At 45.1% G+C, this 25,280-nt stretch overlaps 1 protein-coding gene across 4 annotated transcripts in view; it reads left to right on the top strand.

Annotated features, from left to right (window-relative positions):
- ARID1B (AT-rich interaction domain 1B) overlaps positions 1-25,280 on the top strand; it is a 1,170,625-nt gene that overhangs the window by 757,059 nt on the left and 388,286 nt on the right. For all 4 annotated transcript variants that reach the window (XM_069607734.1, XM_069607732.1, XM_069607733.1 and 1 more), the window contains one exon: positions 14,781-15,024. In XM_069607734.1, the coding sequence (XP_069463835.1) occupies positions 14,781-15,024 (244 nt within the window). The remainder of the gene's footprint in view (positions 1-14,780; positions 15,025-25,280) is intronic.

Raw genomic sequence — 25,280 nt, 5'->3', positions numbered from 1 at the left:
AGCCCGCCATCCGCCATCGCCGGAACCCTGCAAAACAAGAGATATCATTACAAAAGACATTTAAGACATTTGAAGTGCCCAGAACTTACCAGAACTTACCATTCGTGCAGTTAACGACGGACAGCAGTCCTCTGAGGTCAAGAGGCCTGCACCCTTATCCAGTGAAGAAACTGGTTACGGCACCCTGCCCCGAGGCAGATGGAGAGCTCGGCGTTCACTTACCTAAGGTGAGGGCGTTAACCTTTGGGGTTCTACAGGAGAAGAGAAAGGGAAGAGGAGAGAGGCACCCAATAACCCCAGTTCATTAATCCCATATTTTCTATCTGCAGACATCTTACTCTTCAAGTCAGACATACAGTGCACAGAGGTCCAGCCCAAAGAGCCAACCGTGTGTTACACATCACCTTTGAAGATACGGCATTCACCCAGTCAAGACCGGCGCCTCTGCGGGAATCAGGTGAGCGTTACACTTTCTACATGTGCGCAGAAGCTGTTCCTTGACATCGATGACTCTCTAGTGAGCATTCTTCTGGTTACCAGCCATGAGCTTTGTGTCTCCTCTAGTTTGCTCTGTGACTCTCTCAAACTTTGACTTTCCACTTAAACCAACAGGGTATTGTATCAGTCGTACATGTAGCCTTTCACCAGCCACGCCCTATCTGTGCACTGCTCAATTTATATCGATTTCTGATGTTTTGGCCAAATTCGAATCTAGATGTGCCTTCATATTGACTCTTGTGCTTCCCATGCAACTCAGAACCGTGTATGCTTCCTTTGGTGCAATCTCCAGTTGTACTGTATTAGTTATCTGGTTGGTGCTTATAACCTGCACCTGTTGCCTGGTTTTGCCTCGGGTTAATTGTAGACTTTGATTGCTTGTCTCCCTGTACCCTTTGCTCTCTTTCTGACCTACTTCTTCTTTCCCCATCATGCTTGCTCCGTTCCCCTCTCCCCACTTGTCTTTCCCTCATGTATGTTTAAGCGCCAGTCTGCACACCTGCACCTATATTGTCATTCTGATGTATGCATGCATGATGTAGCCCCCTACAACTGGAGGTGAGATGTCAGAGTACGCTCACAACAACCTCTACTATGCTGTAATCATAATACGTATGAATACCTATGTATTTAACAAGCACTTACTGTAACTAGCGTCTAGATACCGCGGGGCTTTATGCGCTGAAATAAAGGCAAAAATAAATGAATATAAATAATCATTTCCAAACCAAAATTGGACAAGTGTATCCCATAGTTATGGTAAGTATTCTGTGCTCTAATCAATCCATGAGCAACCCTTCTGCAATGCCTTAGACTCAATCCAATGATCTCCTTGTTGAGTTTAATTGCTGATGTGGTGAATGGGGACTGGCCAGTAATTGTTTTCCCCTAAAACAACCTTGAGATCCTGCATCCGTGCTCCTGCAGGTCTTGCTTATAGCACATTGCCCACCTCATGAAAGAATGCCCCATGATCCATATGGAGAAAAGCTGCAATGGCCACAAGGAGCCGACATCACTTGTGTGGGATGCCCATGTCAGGCTGGAGGTCAAAGAAACTAAGGGATCTAAGCTAGCCCGATCCTCTGATATTTTGGGGAAGAATATGAAGGGGTGCCATCTTAAGGATCCCATTTTAAAGCCTGCAGTTCCTGGCATGCTCGATACCTGGTGTGTAGGACTGGTGGCATCAAGCGCTGGGACCCACTGATACCATAATCATGCCACTTGGCTCTGGAAATCTTGCTCTCCTCTTTCTACCCGGGCCCGCAACTGCACCTCCCAACGTCTCCGCTCTGGCTAGCTAAAATTTTCCAGTATTGCAGACATTAGGCAGAAAGTGATCCACAGGGATCATATTGTCCTGTGGCATGAGGATCAGTTTTTGTCCGTTCCGGCTTCTTCCCTACAGCACATTAAACTCTATAACATTCACACGATGGGTATGGACCTACAATTTCCAGCATGCAGAGCATGATTATCTTGGAAACCAGACCTTCTAAAAGCTACCTTAGTGACGTGGGCCAGTTTGCAGTTTTAGTGATCAAGTAGTCTAGTGGAGTAGACTGCAAAATTACTCATAACATGTTCATGGGCATGCAAAAGCACTCTGTGCAAGATGTGGGATGCCATCCCATCTTTTTCCTTCAAATCTATTATCCTATTATTTCTAATAGTAATGACTTAATTTGGAGTGTGGTGAGAATTCCTTTGCTGGGCGGTGGGAAACCGTTTGCTTAGGGTTTCGTTAATTTTTCCCCCCTTCAATACATATTTGGAAGTGTTTTTGGCACTTGACGATTTTCAGCTTTCTAGGCAGTTGTTCAGCTGCTGTGACTTCGCATGGCATCTGTGAATCCTAAAAAAGAAAACTGAATATTTACCCCGAAGGTGAAGATACGCTCCTTAATTGAAGATGGCAGTTCAGTACGACAGCCAGGTTTTTAGCTGTGGTGCCTCAGCGTGTAGGAACTGTGAGCCCTGCGGTAGTTGTTGCTGCAGTCATCCGTCTGATGCTCATCACAAGCTTTTAAGGAATGGACATGAGGAAGGTAGTTCTCCAATTAGCAATGTTTGGCCAGTATCGGGCTCAACGCCGGATTCGCACTTGCCACCCACAGAGACATTTTTTCTCACATTAGAAATGAGTTATCACTGGCTGGGGTGAGAGCAGATCCTCCACCTACTCCTCGTTTCCTTGTATAGAAGTCATGCTCTGTTCGGCATGTGGGGGCCTCCAGTGGCACGTGACCGTCAGGAAAAGGATGTTGCCTCGCCTCACTACCTGCTTCCGTGAACCACTGGCAGCCCTCACGCGACCTTTATTTATAATATCCAATAACTGCTGCAAGTGATGTAACTCCCCCTCTTGGCCATGTCTAGGATTTCACTATTCTGTCCCCTTACACGACCTCTTAAAGCCCTTACAGCTCCCTACCAGAAATGCTTTGCCCATTTGGATACTAATCTGGGATGGAAGCCCACTTCCATATTTGATCCTACAACAGTTTGGCAGTGGTGTGCCTCGATTTTTGTCCTACTCCAGTACCTTTTGTTCCACCATTTTGCCTCCAGTGAATGTAGGTCACTCAATCATATCTACCGGGAGGGTGGGGGGTGGGCATTGGTCAAAGCCTCATGGTAGTCTGGGGAGGGGAGAGAATGGGTCGGTTTCTGTATCATGGTATAGGGATGACCGAGTCCCAAACCCTTCATTTTGGGTAGGTTGCTTACAGGTTTTTTGTACATAATGGGTTGGAAGCGACATGGGACACAGTTGTTCCTGCCCCTCTGGGTTAGAGAGGAATGGGTCAACTTTTTGCATAAGTCACCAACATGGTTTTGATCATTTTAAATATTTGCTTACCTTGTGATGTGCTTTTGATATGAAAATGGTATTTAATCTGATTTCTACAAATGATTTCCAACTCCAGAACGGAAGTTTGGGGTCATTTCGCATTGTGCCTACCTAGCACCCAGTAAAGTACTATTAGGCGTCCTAAGTGCTGCCACTCATTGGGGTATACTCTCTGCAGGTCAATCAAACACATTAGCAGGTGTTGCACATTCTTCAAAATCCCACTGGACCTGCAGGGCGAGTTACTTAGTTTACATACTCAACCTAAGAGAAATGCACTTGCCACAAGCTGACTGGCGACAAAATATGTACCAGTGCTTTTTGTAAAATGGTGCGTGTTGCCATAAGCACACTTCATATTTGGTGCAGTGCTGTTAAGCATGAACAGTGAAACTTAGATTTGCCGTTTACTGCAAGGTGTGTTTGCAGCAAATGAAAAATAATTTTCTAACACCCCTACACTCACCGGTAAGGTCGAGTATCATGCAAATGGTACTCGCCCTTCATAAAAACTACTCGCCAATGCTAGTGGGCTAGTAGATTTTGCGAGCCCTAATTAGGGAATATAACGCTGAATTAACTTGTTTGCTGTGGGAAAAGTTTTTATAAAACACATTCATTATACTATTCCTCATGTTGAAAAACAAAGGATCTTTTTTAAAGCGAAAAGCAGTTTGCTACGCAATTGGGAAATACGAATGGATGACATTGGGCGACTAGCCGGTTTAAAAAAAAAAAGTATTGAAAGTTAGGCACCCTATCAAAATGTAGGCACTTATGTGCAATTGTCTGATGTAAGCGCGCTCTGCTCTGTTAATTGTAAACTAAAATGGAACCTACATTTTCTGCTTACCTGTAGCGAGGGTCGTTCATGATTTGGGTGTCAGTTGATTTAAATCATTGGTAGGAGAACTCCATTGAAACTATTGCGACTAGCATCGTGGCTCATTACATCCAAACCACCCGAGTGTAATATGCATACAAACCACCGTTCCAAGTGTCTGTTGTGTAGGACCTATCGGCAAAATAGATTGGGCGAGCCTCGCTAGTAGTTTTGGCCTCTTCTTTCACGGCTAGCGAGCCCGGTGAAGTAGCTCGGGAAATCGTAAGCTCGATCTGGGGGCTTGAGTAAGTGCATGGAGAGCCTTTTCTGCTGACCTCTAATTCCCGGGAATGTCTGTTTTTCCAGTTACACAGGAAGTGTAAGGCTGTTAGCTCATTTGCTGTCTAGACTATGCGACCAGCCAGGCTTTGGAAGGCAGTTAAAGCCCTGCATTGTAGACAGATTGGTATTGAAAGCAGGCTTGAAAACAACCTGGGGTGCAAGAATAGCCGTCACGGCTTTCTTTGTGCGAGTCTGCAGATGAAAAGCCAGCTAAAGTCTTAAAGTTTACTCCCAATTACATCGCTCGCGCCCTTAAACATTGATGCACGAGGCTAATTCATGTGGAAGCAGTAACGACAAAACGCTGAAAGCAGTTAAGGTCATGCACATGTCAAGGGGCAACCTAAAGGAGAGGGAAATGGCCACAGGCATTAGAAAAAGCGAACAAAAAAATGCAAATGTGCAAATGGTAGTGATTTGTCTTAATTGAGTAGATGAGGTCGCCTTTCTCTGTACCTTTGATTAAATGGTTCCTGTAGTGTGGCAATCAGTTTTACAGTGTTTCTTTTGTCTATTTGGAAATATAGCCTGCGCAGAATTAGTATTTTGGTGTAGGGTTCGAAATTGCAGGGAGCTATTTAGCTCCTAGATAGCGCCTAGAAGAACTTGGTTAGCATGACACCCACAGCTTCCTAGAGCTACTTTTGGCTCTGCAAGCCTTGTGGTGAACACAAATATACCTACCTGGACTTCACTCTGTGTCTGGCAATGTGCATAAAAGGTGTATCAGTGAACTCCTGAAGGGATGTCAATATAAATGGTCATATACTGTACACAAAGTTGTAGTTGCATTTCATTTGGAAGTTAGATAGCTCCTTGCTCATGAGTAACTCCTTGTCGGAGGAAAATCCTGATACCCAGGAACTACAGCCAACCGCCTGCTTTGTAAATTCCAATTTCGACCGCTGTGGTTCGTTTCTATAATACTGTCTGTCGCATCTACATTTTATTTGTTTGCCTGCTAGCCGCATTTACAATAAGAATTTACTGTTTCAAAGCGCCCACATGGCAGGGAGAGGGGGAGAGTGGGAAATGCATACAAAATAATATTTCAGAGCAGAGGGGAAGAGGAAGCAGGACGAACCTACTATGCCTTGTGAGTATTCAGAACGTGCAAGTGCAGAGAGGAAGAGGGAAAGAAGGCTAGGTGCTGGGTAGTCCGCACTCCTAGGTGAGTCATAGATGAAGTGCTAGGAATGCAGAGTTCTACAGGCTTGGGAGGTGTAAGTGTGAGTCTCCAGAGCAGAGGGTGTGCAGATGCAAAGTGGTGTGGTAAAAACAGGAGCTGGGAAGAACTGGTGTGGGAGGGCAAGGCCCGAAGATGCATAAGGGCCAAGGACACCTATTCAGCAACTATGGGATTAGCAGAGGAGAGGAGGAGGAGGAGGAGGAGGAGGAGGAGGAGGAAAAGGGGAAAGTCTTAAGGAGCTTTCAGAATTTGAGAAGATCCTGCTCAAGGCGCTGGGGGAGGCTATTCCAAAGGAGGGACCCCGCAGAGGAAAGTGAGCGACCCTTACCCTTTTTTTAGCAAACCGTTTTACAAACAAAGAGTTGGTGCGAGAGGAGCGATGTGGTCTAGAGGGAGAGTATTTAGTGAGATAAAGTTGAAGATTGTGTGGTCCCCGGGCCCAGACAGCCTTGCGGATAATGCAGAGGGATTTTAAGTTAATCTGTGCAGCAACTGGGAGCCAGTGAAGACTTTTTAGTGCAGGAGAGATGCAGTCCTTGGGCTTAAGGCCAAGGATATGTCTTGCTGCCCTATTCTGGATAAGCTGAAGGGGTTGCAGAGTGGAAGAAGGAAGATTCAGGGGGAGGCTGTTACAGTAGTAGTCTAGAGAGAACCAGGGCTTGAGTCACATTGAGCCTCTGAGGGGAAGTGAGAAAAGGTAAAATTCCTTATAGAAGAAAGAGCTGATTGTTGGACTTCTTGGCAATGTCCTGAGCGTGAGGGAGGAAGGAAAGAGAGGACTCTAAGAGGACTCCAAGGTGTCTAGCTTCAGTTGAAGGTGCAGGGGCAGAGCCCAAGGAGGAAGGCCAGAAAGAAGGGAAGGAGGAGTGAGCAGGGGTCCCAATGGGAAGGATCTCAGTTTTACAGTCGTTGGGGCAGAGATCATTGGAGGCCCACCAGGAATGAATGGCAGAAAGGCAGTCCGGGATAAAGGAGGGTGCAAGAGGGTCAGCAGGGAGTCTGAAGAAGAGCTGTGTCCTCTGCGTAACTCTGGAAGTTGGAGGATAAAGTGGGGGTGATGCTTGCAAAGAGAGCAAGGTAGATGTTAAAGAGCCAGGGGGAGAGTATAGAGCCCTGGGGGACACCACATCTGAAGATGGAAGTAGGAGAGAAGGGGCCCAGGATGACTTGGGAAGAGCGGTTAGTGAGGAAGGACGACAGCCCATCCAGTGCCCGTTCCGAGATAACAAGTGTATTGTGGAGCCTTTATATGAGGATGGAATGGTTAACTGTGTCAAATGCAGAGGAGAGATCGAAAAGGATAAGGACAGCTGGGGAGTTGGGAGTCCAGAGATGCAAGCAGTTCTTCACGGGTGTTCAGAAGAGCAGTTTCCGTGCCGTTGGATGCTCGGAATGCAGATTGATGTTTGTGGAGTCCTCCCACAAGTTCAGTTGGATCAAGGCCAGTTTCTCAAGTAGCTTCCCCAGGAAGAGGTTTATGGAGATTGGGCGATAGCTGGCAGTGCAGATAGGTTCAGAGGAAGGTTTTTACAGGAGTGGGCGCACAAGGGAGTGCTTGAGGGGGCAGGGGAAAGATCCAGTGATAAAGGAGCGATTGCAGAAATCAGTGAGAGCAGGGGCAAGAGAGCCAATGTTATCCTTGATTGCCCTTGATGAGCAAGGGGTGCCCTGTTTAGAAGGGAACTTCATGGAACGGACAACTCTGGTAACTTCAGGTGTGACAGGAGAGAAGGTGATGTTTGGCATTGCATTACATACCATATTTAAAAACCTATGTTTGCTGTGCTGGCACAGTTATGAAACAGTTTACGATCATCCTGCTCTTATTTTGGTTTATTTGTCCAGCAGGTGAATAGGTTTGCTGCTTGTAGGGCACCAAGACTATTTCCTTCAATATATCTGACTACTGTCCATCATGTAAGCAGATCAAGAGAGCATGAGCACTCTTACATCTTATCCCCTTACCTGCATCCTTGGGGGAGTGAAGTTCATATGAATGGGACTGGACACTCTCACACCACCCAATTTCCCTACCATCGTGATCCTTACAAATTACTAGTGGATATGTTGAGGTTCCCTGTTCTGGGGCCCACAGCAGAGGTTTCCCCAGAGATCTCGTAACATCCCTGAGCCAGGGCTTGTACTGTGTGATCTTGCTCTTTATGCTTGATTTTGACACAGAATTCAGCCCCAAAGCGGGGCTGATGGTATGCACATTCTCCAAAGAGGCATCAATTTTCACCAACTAAAGGCAATCTTACTTTAAACAGGATTTTGCTAACTAAAGATGGATCTCTCAGAAAAGCATATAATTACTGACCGCTTTTACCCCTGCCGTCCGCTCTTCGGTATGGGGCATCGAAAATGGGTGGATATTAATGAAGTGTAGGGTGGGGCTCATGTTATGTAGCTCTAATAGTAAAAAAAAAGGGCATTTGCATTAGAAAATATATTCTCGATCACCATGTACGCACAACTGCTTCCCAACCAAAGTCTCTTAAGTTTCACTGAAGTAAGAGTTTACATTCTGTGTATTGTGTAATAGAAATGGGTACTCCTGGGATACAAACTGCCTGTGGCTCAAAACCATATTTATCATTTTTCCACGGCTTTCCCAAATGATCAACTTAAACTACACCAGATGGATGCATTTTAGTTGACAAGTGCAGGTGGGTTTTCCCTACTATAGGCACGGGGGCTTCAAACATAATTTTGAAATAGGCACACCCGCATATCTTCTGCCGACCGTGGAAATACTACACCCATGTTCTTTCAGCCAGAGAATAGCATGGCAGCTTATTTTGGCTCGGACCATTTTCAGCTGTGATGTAACATATTTTATTTTGCATTTAGTTAATTATAGGCTTGTTATAGCATAAGCTTTTCACACCTAATCTTAAACAAATATAATATAATATTAGTAATAGATAGTATAGTTGCTTTAGGTAAACAGATTATTATAAAAAGAAAAATTAATTACACATAAGAACACCCAAAAATTTCTGACATGACTTTGAAGTTGATAATTTGGTGAAAGAGCTGTGGTCGAGTGCCTAAGGTGGTAACTGAAATCAAGATACCTGTGTTCTAACCAGCTTTGACTTCCCCACGTGACCACCTTGTGTGAGTGTGGCCAAATGGCTTAACTTACCAGTGCCTTACTTTAGTTATATTTCAAAAGCGGAGCATATTGTAAGCAGCTAACCCCTTTTGTTAAGAGCCAAATGACAATGTGACAATATTTGTTTTGCTAAAGTGAGAAAGGGATAATGGGATGAGGAACTGCCCAAAAAATATTACACTTATAGGTGATAATTAAGTTACGCATTCATACTGCTGTGACCATAATGGATTTTTTTTTAACCAAACGGGAGGCTTTACACTGCAGTTTGTTTTCCCCCGATATTGTGCAAACTTAGAAATATCTTTTTTTTCTTTCTTTGTGAACCTTCCCTTTTCTGCACACAGGACCCAGCCACAGCATGGTCTTGAAAGTCTTGTTTGCAGCTGCCAAACAGGTTAGAGAGGACTTTTACAGATTGGTAGGATTTGTTCTTAACACATCAATCTTCCTTCCCTGGCACAGTCACCAAAAAGCATACTTTAAGTGCATTGCAGGAGGGAGATGGACCTCTCAAAAATTGGTTTCCGTAATTAGCGGACCTGACACTACTCCATGAAGATAAATGGAAGCAACGTTGCCTGAAGGTGCCTGTGTTTCAACGAGATGTTGCCGAACCCTTTTTTTCTGAACCCACAACTTAGATCTTTTGGTACTTGAAACACAAAAAGTGTGTTGGTGACTTACTCTCTACAGAATGTTTAACAAAGCAGCAAGGATGGGGCCCTTTTAAGGCCTCATTGGTCGCTGCTCTTAAAATTATTGAGGTTTTGTGGGATCTACGTATGTGAAATCTACATCGAATAATTTGGCAGGACGGGCCGAGTGGTGGCCGTGGCACGTTGAATCTGGATCAGAGTACATTTTCAAAATGAGGACTGTTTGCACGTAGCGCTTTGATGCAGTTCTAAGGCTAAGTTGCCAGTGAAGGATTTTCATGGCAATAGCCAGAATGTACTGCAGGTCTTCATAATGTTTGCAAAGTGATTGAGTGGTACCATGCTTTCGTGCAGCGTGTCACTGAGATATCACTATTTTTGTATGTCAGTTCACGTGTGCCCCCACCCCGCAAGTTTACCTTTAATCATTTTTAAGGCTGTTATGCTTTTGGTAAATACATTTAGGTTTTCATTAGCTACGGCCCAGTTTGCTATCTTCTGCGGCCAATTTAAGCATGCGTTTCTATTGCCATTCCTCCTTTTCCACATTCTATGTAAACTTTGGGTCTTCAGATACTGATGAAATTAGGCCCCGTCTTAAATTTGTAATCTACAGTGCTTCGACTATTATGAGCCAGGAATGTGCACAGTTTGTGTGCCTAGTCCGTTTTGTAGTTGGGTTCATTTATAAACAGGCTTGTTAATACCTGCGTAACTGCTTTGCAACGCCACACAGACCCGCCCATGTCTCTACAGCGTGTATTGAAATAACCTAGACTACAACTGGTGGTAAAAACGGGTAACCTTTATAAGCAACCAAGTCGAAGACTGTTCCTTCGAATAAGTCTGCGGGACTTTTGTGACCAAAAAATGGTGTTTTTTTAAATCGGTGTAACACCACATTGGCATCGCTAAAGAAACTGTCAAAAGCTCATCTAATTTCAAGATTGTAATTACGAACACTATTAAGATAATGTTCTGTATATACCAGCGGCGTGCCGGCCCAGTGCTTCATCATGCCACGTTCCCGTCCGTACTTACTTGCGAGAAGCCCTTTGCGTGCGTGCTGACGTATGAGGGCGTACGCTGGGCACAGGGAATCCCTTTGTTTACAGTCTGCAACATGACGCGCTGAAGGGCGCCCAGGTCAGCCAGTCGCTTCATTTCTGCTGTGTAATTCCAGCCCGTCTGCCACCTCCCTTTCTCCCCCCCCCATGCTTTTTTTTCCTTCTCTTTAATAGTTTGTAGAGTGCCATCACGTGGGGCGCTTTTGCCTTTATGAATGAGTTGCATCAGCTCTGCGAGGAAATCCCTTGAAGGCATGTACAGTACTTGAGGAAATGCCTGGGACCTGTCATTCACGACGGCCCCGGCGGGGATTAGCAAAATGAGAACTGGTAATGTGACCTACTGGAAACATGAACTTGAATCCTTGCCCGCCCGCATCCAGACCCCCTCCCCCCGTGCACACAGCCGCCAGCAAACAGTCGAACGATGTTTTTATTCTCGCCACCTTCTGAGCTTGCTCTGATCCCCCAGATACACACCATTTCATCATTCACAGTGTGTTAACAGCGGGTGGAGAATAAGGCATGTTACACAGGTGAGTGAAAAGATTCGTCCGCAATCTAGGCTACCGTCCCAAGCAGGGGAATGGTTCAGTGCACGCATTTGATGGAGGGCGGGGGCGGGGGGTGTTTGTGTGTCTGTCGCAACCAGTGGTATTTTCAGGGCGCGTGTCCCCCGAAAATGCATTGGCGTAATATTCGCGTTTCCGAACAAAACAGTCTGGGTTGGTGTCACCATATGGTCTTGAATGCAGGAGATGTGAAAGGTCATGGTAAAGGGACAGAAATTGATGGGACCCCCTTGTATGGGAAAGTTCAGGCGGTGTTGGAATGGGGGGCGAGGGATGGACGACGACGACGTGGTGGCGGTGTCTGGACCGGCAGGTGCTAAACAGCGGTCCGGGAAAGCGCATGTCTGTCTGGTCTATCGGATAGATCTGCCTCGTATGTGGCGAGAGCGCTAAGCACCTTTGTCAACAACAAACTGCGAGCACCTCCTTGTGCGTCTAAAGCATTTTGCCTATAACCATCTATCTAGCATTTATATAGCCCAGCTTTCAGTTTCACCCAAGTTATCGTGGTGCTTAAAAGATACCGACAGACAGAAAACAAAGTTACATAAGCAAATGAGATTTAAGCCAGACTTTAAATTGATTCAAATCAGAGGTGCCATGATATTCTCCACGCACTGCTAAATGTTAAAGCTATTTTTATAGCGCACCGTCACCAACATAGTTGGTCCCCATGCGTTCAGTGAAACCATGATCCATGAAGTGCCCTCTTAGCTTGAACCTTTATAGCGAGGTGCTGTGCATCCCAATCTGGTACATGTTGTGTGCCCCGCTATAGCTCTGGTGCTGTAGTTCAGACGGTGCGTCCATAAACTACGTAACCCTACTGCGTCGGAATTGCTGTGGCCTTTCTTTAGCTATGACGGGCTGTGAAACACGGTTTACCCGTCTGCAGCTGCGACCATGTGTTTTTCTGTGGCTGAGAAGTTGTGTTGCCTTCTTTGGCTGACCCGTGCAGCTCTCCATAGCGGGAGCTCCATGCACGGTAATCCCTCGATAGTTGACACCCCTCTGTGGCTGAGGCATTATGCTCCTATCTTTGGCTGAGATGGTCTGCACCCATCTACAGTGGAGACGATGTACACCCATCTGTATAGATGAGACGTGCCATACCCTTCCGTATTTGAGGTGCAGTAGTTTAACCTGGCCCTCTGTAACTTTGAGTCGTTTTGTGCTTCTCTATAGCGTTGAGTTCTCCCACGCTGCTCATTGCTGGGAGACACTGCATGCAGACGGCAGTTGTTTAGTGTGGCGTGGTTGGTTCACTTTACGTTTGTGGTGTCTCTCACTTTTGCATTCAACTTAAGGCCCACTGTTAACCTATACAATCCCAAATGTGTTGATGCTTTTGGTAAAGATGACACCCATCTTCCTACCATTTAGACTTTGTGGGGGAAGCATGGAAAGTGAAGTTCGGACATACAAGCAAGATGAGGTAAATAGAAAGCTAAAAGGGAGGGTAGAAAAAAATGTAATGCACGGAAGAAACTGAAGGTTGGGTTGCTCACGTTATGTATAAAATGGCCATGTTATGTGCTTCCTCGAGGAAATCATAATTTGTTGAGAAAGAGGTAAAAATAAAATCTCCTTGGTATCCAGCCTCGCCTAGTATGCAAGAGCCACCTCTGGGGAATGAGGAACTAGTACATCGCGAGTTGCAAATCTAAATTCCAGAGGGGAGACATGCTTTAATCCTTTCTCCATTCCAGATGACCCATCACGTATACATGCCTCCAGATATGCCCTAAAGCTCCCAAGCATCCAGAGTTGAAGCCCCCTAGGTATGTCTCTGTTGCACAAGTGGCCCCAGAGAATCGAAAGTAGCTCCTGGTAGCTGTTTGTGTCAAGCGAACCAAGCTCCAATAGACTACAAGCGGAAGCTAAATAGCTCCCATAACTTTTAAGCTCCTAAGAGTGCTCTTAGAAAGTGGCCACGTTCGGGTTATTGTGTTTCCCCTCCGATGTGCCTTGACGGCTAGGTCCATAACTTCTGAATTCTGGTTGTTCAGTAGAAGATGCTGATTTTCAAGTGTCTTCAAGTCTCTTGACGTTTACTGAGACGTGTGGTGTGCATGACAGTTGGCAAGAGGGCATGTGCACATCCAAGGATAACATTACATTATGATTAACTAGGAAAAGCGAAGAGTGTTGTGGCATAGAATAGAACAAAAGTTTGGCAAAAATTTGTATTGACAAAAGCTTTGGGGTGGGATTCCCGGTCGGCCCACTTGGTTCACAAGCAATGACTGAATTTGTAGAAACCCCTTTGGTTAACAAGTGCACTGTCAAAAGTCAAAGGCCACCTACAGCAATGAATAGACCAATAGCAGTGTGCAATGACTGCTTTCAAGCAGGAAGATGAAGAACTATGGGAGCACTCCTGCACTGATCATGTAAGCACGAGCATGCTGTAAAATGTGGTGCTCAGGCCACGTGTCAATGTGGGGACTTGACGAGTCTGCCTTTTGAGCAAAGGCCATATAGGAAGCTATAGCATGGAACTATACAGTGCCGAGATAAGTGCTTAGGAGCATGCAGTGGATCTCCACATGGGCAAGTGAGGGACTGGTTGTGGCCTGGCAAGGAACTCGACCGAATCTAGGTCTGGCTGCATGATGGCGCAGGCTTGGCACAGGGCCAGACACAGCTGGCCATTCAGCTGGTAAGAGGAAGCAGGCTCCTAGAGCTAAGCATTGTCAGGGATTTCCTAGAGGATGTGCTGATGCTGCCCAATCTGGTTGTGGAAAGTCTAATCACCACAACATTCCGACATCCAAAGAAAGTATGGAACTGTGTGGGCTCAAATTTGTTAGAACCCAATACTGCCTGGATTCTTTGTACGAGGCTTATTTTTAGGGCAGGCTTCCAGCTTTCAGAATGTAATGTTCAGCTGATCAATTGGATGTATTTGGCCATGCAAAGAGACATTCATTTTAAGTGTCTGATTTATTGATTAGTAACTGCCACTCCATCTTTAACTGTGGGTGGCAGAGGCCAAGCTCACAGCCAAAGCATTTAATACTGGCTAGAGTACGTTTCACCCCATCCGAGGAAGTGTTGCTAGAAAGTTCTGCTACATTTGAGGAGTTTTTGCCATCCTAAATGTATTTGGGGAATGTCGTCACCATGGTGTGTTTTGCCAGTGAATACACGTATGACTGCTATTATTTCCCATGGTGCCTGGGATTAGCAAATTCCTCACAGTGCTGAATAATGTTGACATTTATTTAGCGGCTGTTTTATATTGGCACCAAAGTATATTTTTTTGCCCTAATTATTTCATCTTCAGAACTTCCATGTTGGTGTTGAAGGTTCTACAGATTTCCTACACCTTTGTTGACGCGCAAGCTGTGCTTTTTGCCTGTGCTTTGTGTTATGAGTAGTGGTGCTATTAAAAGCAAATATTGAATTGTGATAATTGGTGATGTTGCCACAGGTTTATGTTCAAAATATTTCCCTTTTTCAGCACCTGTGTGCCCATCACAGTCCCTGTGTCAACTGGATTGGTCAAACGTATATTTGTCAGCATCTATGTGTAATTTAGATGTCCTGAAAGCTGATGCTCAACAGGACCACCCATCAATGTTTTAATGACTTCTGTTTAATGTTTTTTGATGCTAAACATGTCCCTCACTCTCTTTCTCACCCACAGGATTTATCTGGCTCCATTGATGACTTGCCCGCAGGGACTGAAGCGACATTAAGCTCAGCTGTTAGCGTCTCAGGGTCTACAAGCAGTCAAGGGGAGCAGAGCAACCCAGCACAGTCCCCTTTCTCCCCTCATGCATCTCCCCATCTCTCCAGCATCCCTGGCGGTCCTTCACCTTCACCAGTGGGCTCTCCTGTTGGAAGCAACCAGTCTCGCTCAGGACCTATATCTCCTGCAAGCATCCCTGGTGAGTTGGCGTCCATCAGTAGACAGTTTAGTTAATGTAAAGTTTACATGAATGCCTTTCCATTGGTCATGGTTATTATAACTTTCTTTTTAATAGTTTACATGGTTGAGTGTTTTGCCAATCAATGAATTTCCAATTTTAGATTTATTTTTCCTAATACGAGGTGACTGCAGGACGCTAAAAACAAAGACAGGAACATGCTGCCTAGTTTCTGCTGTGCGCAGTCTCTATGCCAAGCCTATGGTACCGACCACTTGGCAGGGTTTATTCTTCTAGACTGGCTTAGTTTTTAGGACTACGCCAACAGGATTCTGTGGGTTTTGCATGGATCTGGTTAATCTTCAAGAAACCCAAAATTCATAGTGTGAAATCCCCAAACTCCTGCGCTCATGAAACACTTACTTAAAAAAAAAAAATACAAAGTGTGCTTGGATTCACTTTGATATGGTATTTATTACGCGCCTGTACACAAGTGTTCACTCATTGATCTTGATCCCGGGTGTTAAATTGGATCCTTTTTAGATCTTCTTCCTTTGTCAAAGTGAAGTTAGGACATTGGGAAGTATCCTTGTTTCTTGCTACATTCCCAAGTCAAGACAAAGAATGAGATTGTCTATTCTCATGGGGCTCGGGTACAGTGTTTGCACCTATCCCATTCCAGTCTGGTCTCTTTGGAGGGGAAGCCAAGATTCTGAGGTCCTTAAACTTCTCTAACTAATGAATGACATGTCTAGTACTTGACTGTGAATGTTAAGGTATCCCTAGTAACTAGCATGGGTACATTTGTCAGGTTGCATGCTACTAGCCAGGGATAGAAAGCCGCTTGTTCCCTCCATTCTCTCCATGCTCAGGCCCAGACTGGCGTATACGCCCATGACCGAACCAAAAACGCAAAATGCTGGTGTGGGCCAGTTTTTCTTTTTTGTCCAAAAATTGGCAACTTTTTTGGCCAATGTGGCCCAGTTTGAGTTACTTCACTATGCGGCTAATCGTTTTGACCAGTGTTGCAGAATAAATATTCTTTAAAATGCACAATTTGCATCACATTTAGTAAAAAATCTCTCCCCTTGGGTACCATTCCAACAAAAGGAATGAATAGCCATTTACAACTGTGGGTCAGTTTTTCATTGGTGCCCAAGACTATTTTATGGCACTGTCCATGCTCGCATCTTAATCTGCACGCATAACCCCGTTTCTTACTCGCCAGGACTTAATTATCAACCGCCAATGGATACAGTACAAATGTGACAGTAGCACCACCTTACTCACAGAATCTCCGCCTGCCAGGTTTGCTCCAACAGGTCACTTAATAAACAGATGACACTTTGTTTTGAAATTGTTGCTGTAGCCAATGTGTTTCTCCAGCCTTAGGCACATAACCAAACATCTGAAGCTACCAGGAAAACTGTAGACCAAGAGCTTTTTGATGCTGGTTCTGAAAAGTCTCAAAAGACATGGGGTAACATTTCTGATCGGTGAATAGTAGTGAACAATCCTAAACGGAAGTGACAGTGCCTAAAAACCTACAAACATTAAAACCTATTTTCAGCAGCAACTCTGTGTCGTGTACAGACTGCTACCCAGGGCTGATTTAATGTGAAGTGTAACAAAGAACAGTTTTCAACAAACAATGGTATAGAAAGTGCGCACAGTAGAAAATACGCAGAACTCCTGCGCCTTGAATAGTTTGCTCTAGGTGTGCTTTACAAATGGCCAAGTAAATACAAATGATTAAAATGTTATTTGAGAAAACTCCCCCAAAATATCATTACTTCACGCAAAAACATAACCGCAATGGAAATACATGGTATGATGTGATCATATCCCCATAAAGTATAGTGTTGCGTGTAATGGGCACATGGCTACTTAACTAATTGGGAGACATTACTCGCCCCTACAATACATTTTAAGGCAATTGAAAGTTGTTCAGATCCACAGAGAGCGATTCGGCCGAGTGCTTTTATGGCCACAGAACTCTGAATGACCTGCAACATCTTTTAAGCAGATAAGGTATAGGTATACTGATGCTGTGCTCAATGCAAGGGATACTGATGCTGTGCGCAATGCAAGGGGTACTGATGCTGTGCAATGCAAGGGATGCTGTGCAATGCAAGGGATACTGATGCTGTGCAATGCATGGCCACCTGACTGGAGTCGAAACCTTTGAGCCCAAATATATTCATCCGAGTGCAGAATAAGGATGCAGCACCTTCCAGAGAAATGCATCTAACCCACAAGCATCCTGAATGATGTGCCATACAGTGTTTTCAAAAGTTTAGTGCAGTTAGTTTGAAATCTGGATGTTTGTTTTAAAATAAAAGGGGAGAGGTTATTTCATGTTTTCATGTGCTGATCTCGAGGGGTGAATTCAGGGAGCAAAATAACTGAAGGGGGACAGAGAGTGGTCACTATTTACTCCCATCAACTAGTGACCGCGAGTGGGCAGAGAACAGTCATGCAAAGGCCTTTTAATGTTTTTTCAATTTAAGTGCTGTTTGCATTGTTCTAAGCTTTGGCCGGCAAACACTCGTTGGCAGCAGCACCAGTGATGCAATTACTTAATTGTAATACGTCTTTATTGTAAGTACCATTTTACGTCTGAGCCATTTAGCAGTACGTTATTGTGGACGTCTTAACCTGGTTAACGAAAAGTTTGGTTTGAAAATCATTTGCGTATACTACTCTGCCATGTGTATTGCAATCATCCTTGAGCTATGCATAACTCCTAATGAGCTGCGTACAATATCAGTACAGTTTGACTACTCCAATGTGTGCACACTGTTTATACGGTGCCAATATATTATTTGAGGACTCTAGTGCATGACAATGTTTTCTCAGCTGGTTAAAGATCATTGAATTCTATCTGTCTTCGGGCATTCCATAAATTATACTGATGGCACTGGGATTTCAAGTATTTTCAAACATGTAATAAAATATTCTCTTTGAAAGATGAAAGCTCTTTTCTTGGTGGCTCTCAGAAGAGAGTCCCAAAGGAAGATTCAGCCTAAAATGATAGATTCACGGCACTCAAAATGTTGGCAGTTTTTACACTTCATTACAGCTTCCTGTATCCTAAAATCTATTCAGGTTTAGGGCACCTGCTGAACTAGCCTCTTGGTTTATCATGTTAAAGCAGTTTGTTATGCTACTGGTATCCCATTTAAAACTTCACTGGGATCAGACAAGCTACTGTAAAAAGAAATACAGTGGCACCTCCCATCTTGACTAGAACCAAATCTGTAACACTCGTAGCATATTACTTGCCAGTGGCAGCATTGGGTTTATAGGGTTCTATATGTTTTTATTGCACAATTTGAAAAATGTTTTTACTGCTTTTTTAAAATACTTTTTCCCCCCATACACCCTTTTACACCTCATCCACTCACTCCCTCCCCAACCCATCACCCACCCCTTATTGCCTTAGCTAAACACTTGCCTGCACATTGTTGCAAACAAAATCTTTAAAAAAACAAAAGTGTGGTAAATAAATACAGCAGTGCAAAATATCCATTGAAAAGTCTGGGTACAGCTTCAAAGAAGCCCTGTGAGGTACCTGATCTTCATTTAAGAAGTATCAAAAAATATATATTTTTTTTTTTTGCTTATGTAGTGAAATGCTACTTCTGTCATGATTGAATTCAATTACACAATGTGTTGCTCTAGTCGCTTGTTGAACACAGTAATGTTCAAAACTTGCCCAGTTGGTGGTAGGTGGTGCTCCCTGATGGAACCTCATGCAGCCCACGCTTGCTGTTTGCTGGTCACACCTGCCACATCTGTTAGACGTTGCTATAAATGTCAAGAACTGCTTACAGAACATACTGCTTCTCCAGAACTGGATCTTTCATAGATTGAGATGCTTTGAATACTCCCCATTGTTGGGCTGAAAGTAAATTCGGGCCAATGCCAGGTACTAACCAAAAGTTGGCACACATTACTGGTTGCCAAGTCGAACTGCCTTTCCCGGTCTCTACGGTTGAGAGAGATGTCCTAGCTTGAGATGCTCATGCGAGGGTGTATAATAATCAAGGTTTCGATTGCAAAGGTATTCATATTATGACAAAAAACAAACCATTAAGAAAACCATGAAAGGGGATCACATGATGCGCAGTTCAGTGTTAAGATGGCACGGAAACCACCTCCCTGGTCAGCCCAACAAATTGCAATTATCCTGGTAATGGTAAAATAAGTGTACACATTTGCAAGATCATTTTGCGTCGAGGCCCCACAGTTGATTTTCAGCGACACCACATTTGCCATTCCTGCCCAGGGGTTCTTGGACACAGCAACATTTTGGTGGTATCTGGTACACCCTCCTAATGCTTTGATTGCAGCTTTAGGAGGGAGCTGGCCAGGTGTTCAACACAAAGACTCACAAGAACAGGGCCTTCCCTGTAACCGCCGCTATCCCGCACGGTCTGCTGCAGAAACCTTGTGGGCTAGTCGATCGGTTGATCTGCAAATGCAGGGAAAGTTTGGATCAGTGATCACCCATGTATGTATCGTACTTGGTTATGGCTCCACGGTCCTGATCCTTGCAGTGGACTTTGCTGCCTATAAGTTATAGACTCACATCGACCAAGTGACCGAGTTTGCAAACACCATATGATCTTGCAAGCACTCTGTGTCTTATGCCTGTATTTGTATTGTATAGGATAGTTGATCTCTACACTTCCTTATGGTAACATTGATTGCACACTGGCCAATGATGCACTCGTTCTGTGTTTAAAAGAATAAATAAAATGTTTAAAAGCATGGCCAGCATTATATTAAATTAGTTAATACACCAGACCTAGTAGTGTGTTAGTGAGACTATTCTGTGGTGTCCTTTTGATTAGTCCATACAAGCTGTGGCTACTTTGTGACTTACTGTCTATATGGCTGTGATCTTTGGTTATGTCTTCTTTGATACTCGGTCTGGAAGTGGTGATGTCCGAACAAACCAAGCAAAAAAAAAAAAGCTGAAACTCAAGAACAGTGTGAACCACCAAAGCTTTTCTTTCCACAACAATGGAGACATCGTAGCAGCAATCCTCTGACCGGAGACTCAGAAGTGTTGGTCACACTGAAAGACCTACTTTTAGAACGGTCACAAGTTGTTAACCCAGAGTGAAGGTGTAGCTAAGAGAGTGGACTGACATCTCAGGTTGCACAAGGGCTACTGGGGATTGGATCAAGGCCACAGAAAACGAGGTTAGCAAGCAAGGTAAAAGGGCTGGAAATGAATTCGAATTTGGTGGGCCATTCTACGAGATGTAATGCATGTTTGCTTGGACGGAGAGAGGCGGCTGTGTCAGGGGAAAATGGAAGAACATTTCGAGATTGACCCCCCTTTATTATTTCCAAATGCAACCCTCTATGAGCATTTTGTGATGGAGAGCCTACAGGTCACTCAATCCTGGATCCCCAAACGTTGTCCCACCCACACCAATAATTACGTTTTTAATCTACATAGATCGAGACACAGATTTTGAGCTGCTGAGGAAGATTCCCATGCGTACGCTTAACCCTACAATTACTGATCTTAGCCCTGGGTAGTGGTACAAAAGCCATGAAAGTCCTTTGCAGCTTTGAAAAAAATACTACTGATGGCCTCAAGACCACTGCCTGCTGCATTGCATTTTCAGTTAGTTGCAAATGGTAAAGCTCACTTCTTTGTGGACTAGGAGGAAGCCTGAGATGTGCACAGGTAAAGATCACCTGCTTGGGATGTGACCCATATACAAAACTATGTGAAGATTCCTTAAAGTCATATTTTATGTTATGGGGCTAAGGCCCATACATAAAGGATGTCGATTTTATTAAGGTGTATTAGGACATTATTTACCAGACACTTTAGTGTGTCACAAATGCATTTAAGATGAACAAAATGCTTGCGTTCTCACTCACTAATATGTCTAACCATAGGAAGCGCTGGGCTGGTTGGTAGTGCCCCTTCCGTCCCACCATGATTGACCATGGAAAGTCTGCCAGTTGCTTTAAACTGTGGATTACTTGGGTGGGTTAATGCTGTGACTTGTTGCTAGATGGTCAGTGTAGTTGGGGGAATTACTGTTTGCCGGCGATACACATATAACTATATTACAGCACTGCGTTATGGGCCGAGATGACTTGATCTCTCTTAATCATAATTTAGAAACTAGTATAACATCATGTGGTGCCTTGTACAATGGCTTCTGCTATTAGGGTGATGACCTGGATTGTCTGAAGGTTAAATAATTGTCAGAAAACACCACGCTGACCTATCCCTGCAGGCATGCTCTCCGTGTTCTAGAAAAAACAAGTTAAGGCAGAACAGAGTGCATGTACCTGGGGTTCAATCAACTATTTTTCAACATATTCCAACTATGCTCATAGGGCAGCAATCATAATACAACAATTGTTAAACTTTCAAAGTGTACATTTATTTTATTTATTGCATTTATAAGGCGCCTATACATAAGTGTTTCCAGGCGTCACAAGACAAAAAAGGACAGGGGGGGGGGACACAAGGAGATAAAAACCATAACGATCCTGCAAGGCCTTGTGTCATTCGGATAGTGCAACAGCAAGAAGTGCAGGGATGCGGGTAGTGGGGGGAGGGCTAGAGGGGACAGGAGGGCCCATGGTTAGGCAAGTCCTAAGGGGAGTCCAGGAGGGTAAGAGCCAGTGTGTGATGGGGATCACCAACACATGGAGAAAGGGGGTGGACTGGACTTGTGAGGGGTGCCAACGCTCCACGCTAGTACGGGAAGGGGCCTGGAAAGACAGTGCTAGTTGGGCGATTGGTGAAGTAAACTGGACGAGGAGGTCCTCGCTGACACACTGGAGGCTTTGTTTACCCCGAACAAGCCAAGCAGGCTTTCAGCCGGAGTGGAGGAAGAAGTTGACGAGCATCTCGCAGAAAACCAAACCGGAATGGGAGCAGAAGAGATGAATGAGTGCACAAGCTCAGATGTAGCAGGACTTGAAGAGAAGCGAACAGCAAGGCACCAGGGAGCGACGGAATAACAAACCTGACAATCAAGAACCTCCTCCCGTCGACATCAGTGGAAAACCTCACAGAGATCTTCAACGCATGCATGCGACTTCAGCACTTGACGATATCCTGGTAGGAAGCAAGGGTCATCATATTCCCAAAGGTCGTCAAACCAGTGATGGATCCTGCAAACTACCACCCCATCAGCCTGCTCTTCAGATTATCAAAGCTCCTGGAGAAGGTTCTCCTCGCCAGCCTCAGCGACTTCGAATCCGAAGGAAATCTACTAGCAAAGGAACAGTTTGGATTTCGAAAGGAGCATGCAACGACCCATCAGCTGCTGAGAGTGATGGACACCATCAGCCACATCAACAAGTCCATGGCAATCGTCTTGGATGTCGCCAAAGCATTCGACCGAGTCTGGCACAAGGAACTGCTGCACAAGATGATCGGCCTGGGATTTACGAACGGCCTTGGGAAGACGATTGCAAGCTACCTGGTAGACCGCACCTTCCATGTCGCCATGCGGTCTGAGATGTCCTCATCACATCCCATCCGAGTAGGCATGCCAAAGGGCTGGAACCTCGGACCCTTTCTGTTCAACATCTTCACCAACGATATCCTGGCAGGTCTCCACAAGACCGACCTTGCACTGTATGCAGACGATGTTGCAGTCATCTGCCAGTCTTTCCGCGAAAAGGAAGTAGCAAACAACCTTGAAGCTTCATTGGATGCCATCTTGACGTGGTAGCGCGATTGGCGGATAGAACTCAACACCAGTAAGATACCGGCCACGCTGTTCAACACAAAGATGATCAAGGGGCACCCGCACTTCAGCCTCAACGGGAGACCTTCAACAAACTCAACTGGCCATGTCGAGAAGACTTGGCACAAGGCATCAGGAAAGATGGCAGCGCTGTACCCACTCCTGAAGACCAAGTCCATGCCCCTCGTGACAAAGATCAACGTCTATAAGACAATCAGACCAATCCTGGCGTATGCCTTGCCATCATGGATGACCTGCCAGGAGCGACACCGGATAGTCCAGAACAAGGCCCCACGGATAGCATCTGGAGCTGCACTTTCACAAGGATAGCTGATTTTCAGAGAACTGGACTTCGAGATGTTGGACGAACATCTAGTGAAGCTGAGCAAGAGCTTCTGCCATGGACTGGATCAGAACCTGAACCCTCTAATCGGAAGACTAAATGCGACCACTGCAAACCCCTTTGACCGCTACCTGCTGCCCATCATGGCGAAGACCCTGTGATCCAGCCTACTGTGACAAGTCCGCACAGACCATGCAGAAATCCAACCCACGACGAGAAGATGAAGTAATGAGGCTCAAGCCTTGGTATCCAATAAATCACAGCTGATAAAATCTGTCAGCAAGAAGAACGAAGAGGACAAAACAGACAATAAACAGTGCCTCAACTGTTAAAGACCCTGTGATTACTATTGTAAAACATTTCATTGTTACCACCTGCACCGGACAGGAGACCGCTCATTCTCACAGGAGTTCTTAAATATGTGGTTTCAGCCATGAAGGAATGAATTAACTGCTTGTAACAGTGAAGCTGCACTAGAATAGTCTCTGTTTAATGTATCAACAAATGTGATACCCCGCGCAAGTAAGTCTCTGAAGTTAGCCCCTCTCCCAAAATGTGAAGGATTACGCACCCCACCCCCGAAATTGTTGCCTAGGTGCATTCCTGGGCCTATGCAAGGCCGTCATAAACGGCAGACTGTATTTTCACAGAAAAAGACAGCTAGCCGATACTGGTTGGATGGAGAAACAAATCCAGAGAAGGTTGGAGTAATCTCAGCAGCAGCCCAGGTGGAAAATCGATGCCTTTTCTTGCCATCAATTTGCACAGATCTGCTCTTGCCCCATCCCTCATTTGCTTTGTGCAGGCCGCGCCGCCGTCCTGCTTCCCCTTCACATAGCGACCACAGGGTCGTCTCCATCACTCCTGATCTGCCCAATAATTTGTCGTAAAGCGAGCATCTGTTCCCTACTCGACCAAGAGGCTGGAGTAAAGGTGGGGTGGTACCGGAGGGGGGCAGTGGGGTTGGCTGCAACAAGAAAGGTCATTTGGAGGTTAAGAAAAAGTCATGTCGATTTATGCAGGGTTAGCTGAGTAATGCCGGCCTCCTCGTCTCCCCCTAACCAGGAAACTAAACTGTAAAGGCTGCTCTCTGTTTCAGCATATGTGTCCTTCCACCATTAAGAATCCGGACGCTTGCTGCAGTAGGTTTGCATTGCTCCACACTGAGTTTCTAGTCAGCAGCAAAGAGATTGTAAATAAGAATCTGCAGCTCGGTGCATTCTAGGACAATACAGTTTTATTATTTGTGTTTGAGTATCACATATTGCGCCGAAGTACCCAAAGGTTTTGGAGAGTAAGTAAATGTACTGTAGCAGGTGAATGTTAGGTGGCGACTATTGTGGTACGCAAAGTCCTATGGACACAAAACAAAATGTGTTGGGCAAGTCGCTGTCGGGCTGGGCATGTACATGTGGGAATATACTATGTGGCACGTTGTATAGGTTAAATTGGTAAACATTTACTATTCATGCATAAGGAGACAGATTGATTTTTGTGTCCAGAATCCCCTATTAGATTGTCTTGGTAGACTTCAAAACACGTCATCTGCATGCTCAACTTTTATTTTCTAGTGGTCAAAACTGGTGAGCATTTTGCAAATTGTTTTGCGAACGTGCTCGTCTGTGCTACGGTCACCCACCATATGGACTTAAAGATTTACAGATATAAGGGAGTGATTTCTAGCGCATGGACCTTTCGGAAGTGTCCTGGTGTCTTTAAAAAAGAAAATCCTTTTTTCTGATGTTTGTTAATCTGCTTAGAATCAAATGCTGTGCATAGGTCCGACATCCAGTGGTCACTGCGGAGTATTGCATTTTGTTTTTCGTAGTCGAAAAGGAGACGTCGACAAGGCGTGTCTGTAACACTATCCCTATAGTGACGTGCGTTGTACCCACAATCCCTCACGCGTCGAGGTCCCTCAGATTGTTTTTTTCCGCCCAGTTTATGGTCGCCTTACGCGGAGCTCCTAGAGAGACATTGCAAAACAATTACTACGGACCTCGGTCCTTAATATATACTTATTGTAAAGATCCCTCCCCTCGACGTTCGCTGGCAAGCTGTTGCTCCGCCGTGCAAGTTTTCGACGGAGGGGAAGAGACGGAGGAGATCCCTCGGCGCTGCCGAACACGTGGCCAGGCCTCGCCGGCCAACATACAGTAGGGAGAGTGGGGGTTCGAACTTTATCTTCT

This window comes from Ambystoma mexicanum, chromosome 4q, assembly GCF_040938575.1.
Source record: "Ambystoma mexicanum isolate Mex_15411 chromosome 4q, UKY_AmexF1_1, whole genome shotgun sequence".
Classification (NCBI taxonomy): domain Eukaryota; kingdom Metazoa; phylum Chordata; class Amphibia; order Caudata; family Ambystomatidae; genus Ambystoma; species Ambystoma mexicanum.
This window is presented reverse-complemented; position numbering and strand designations above follow the sequence as displayed.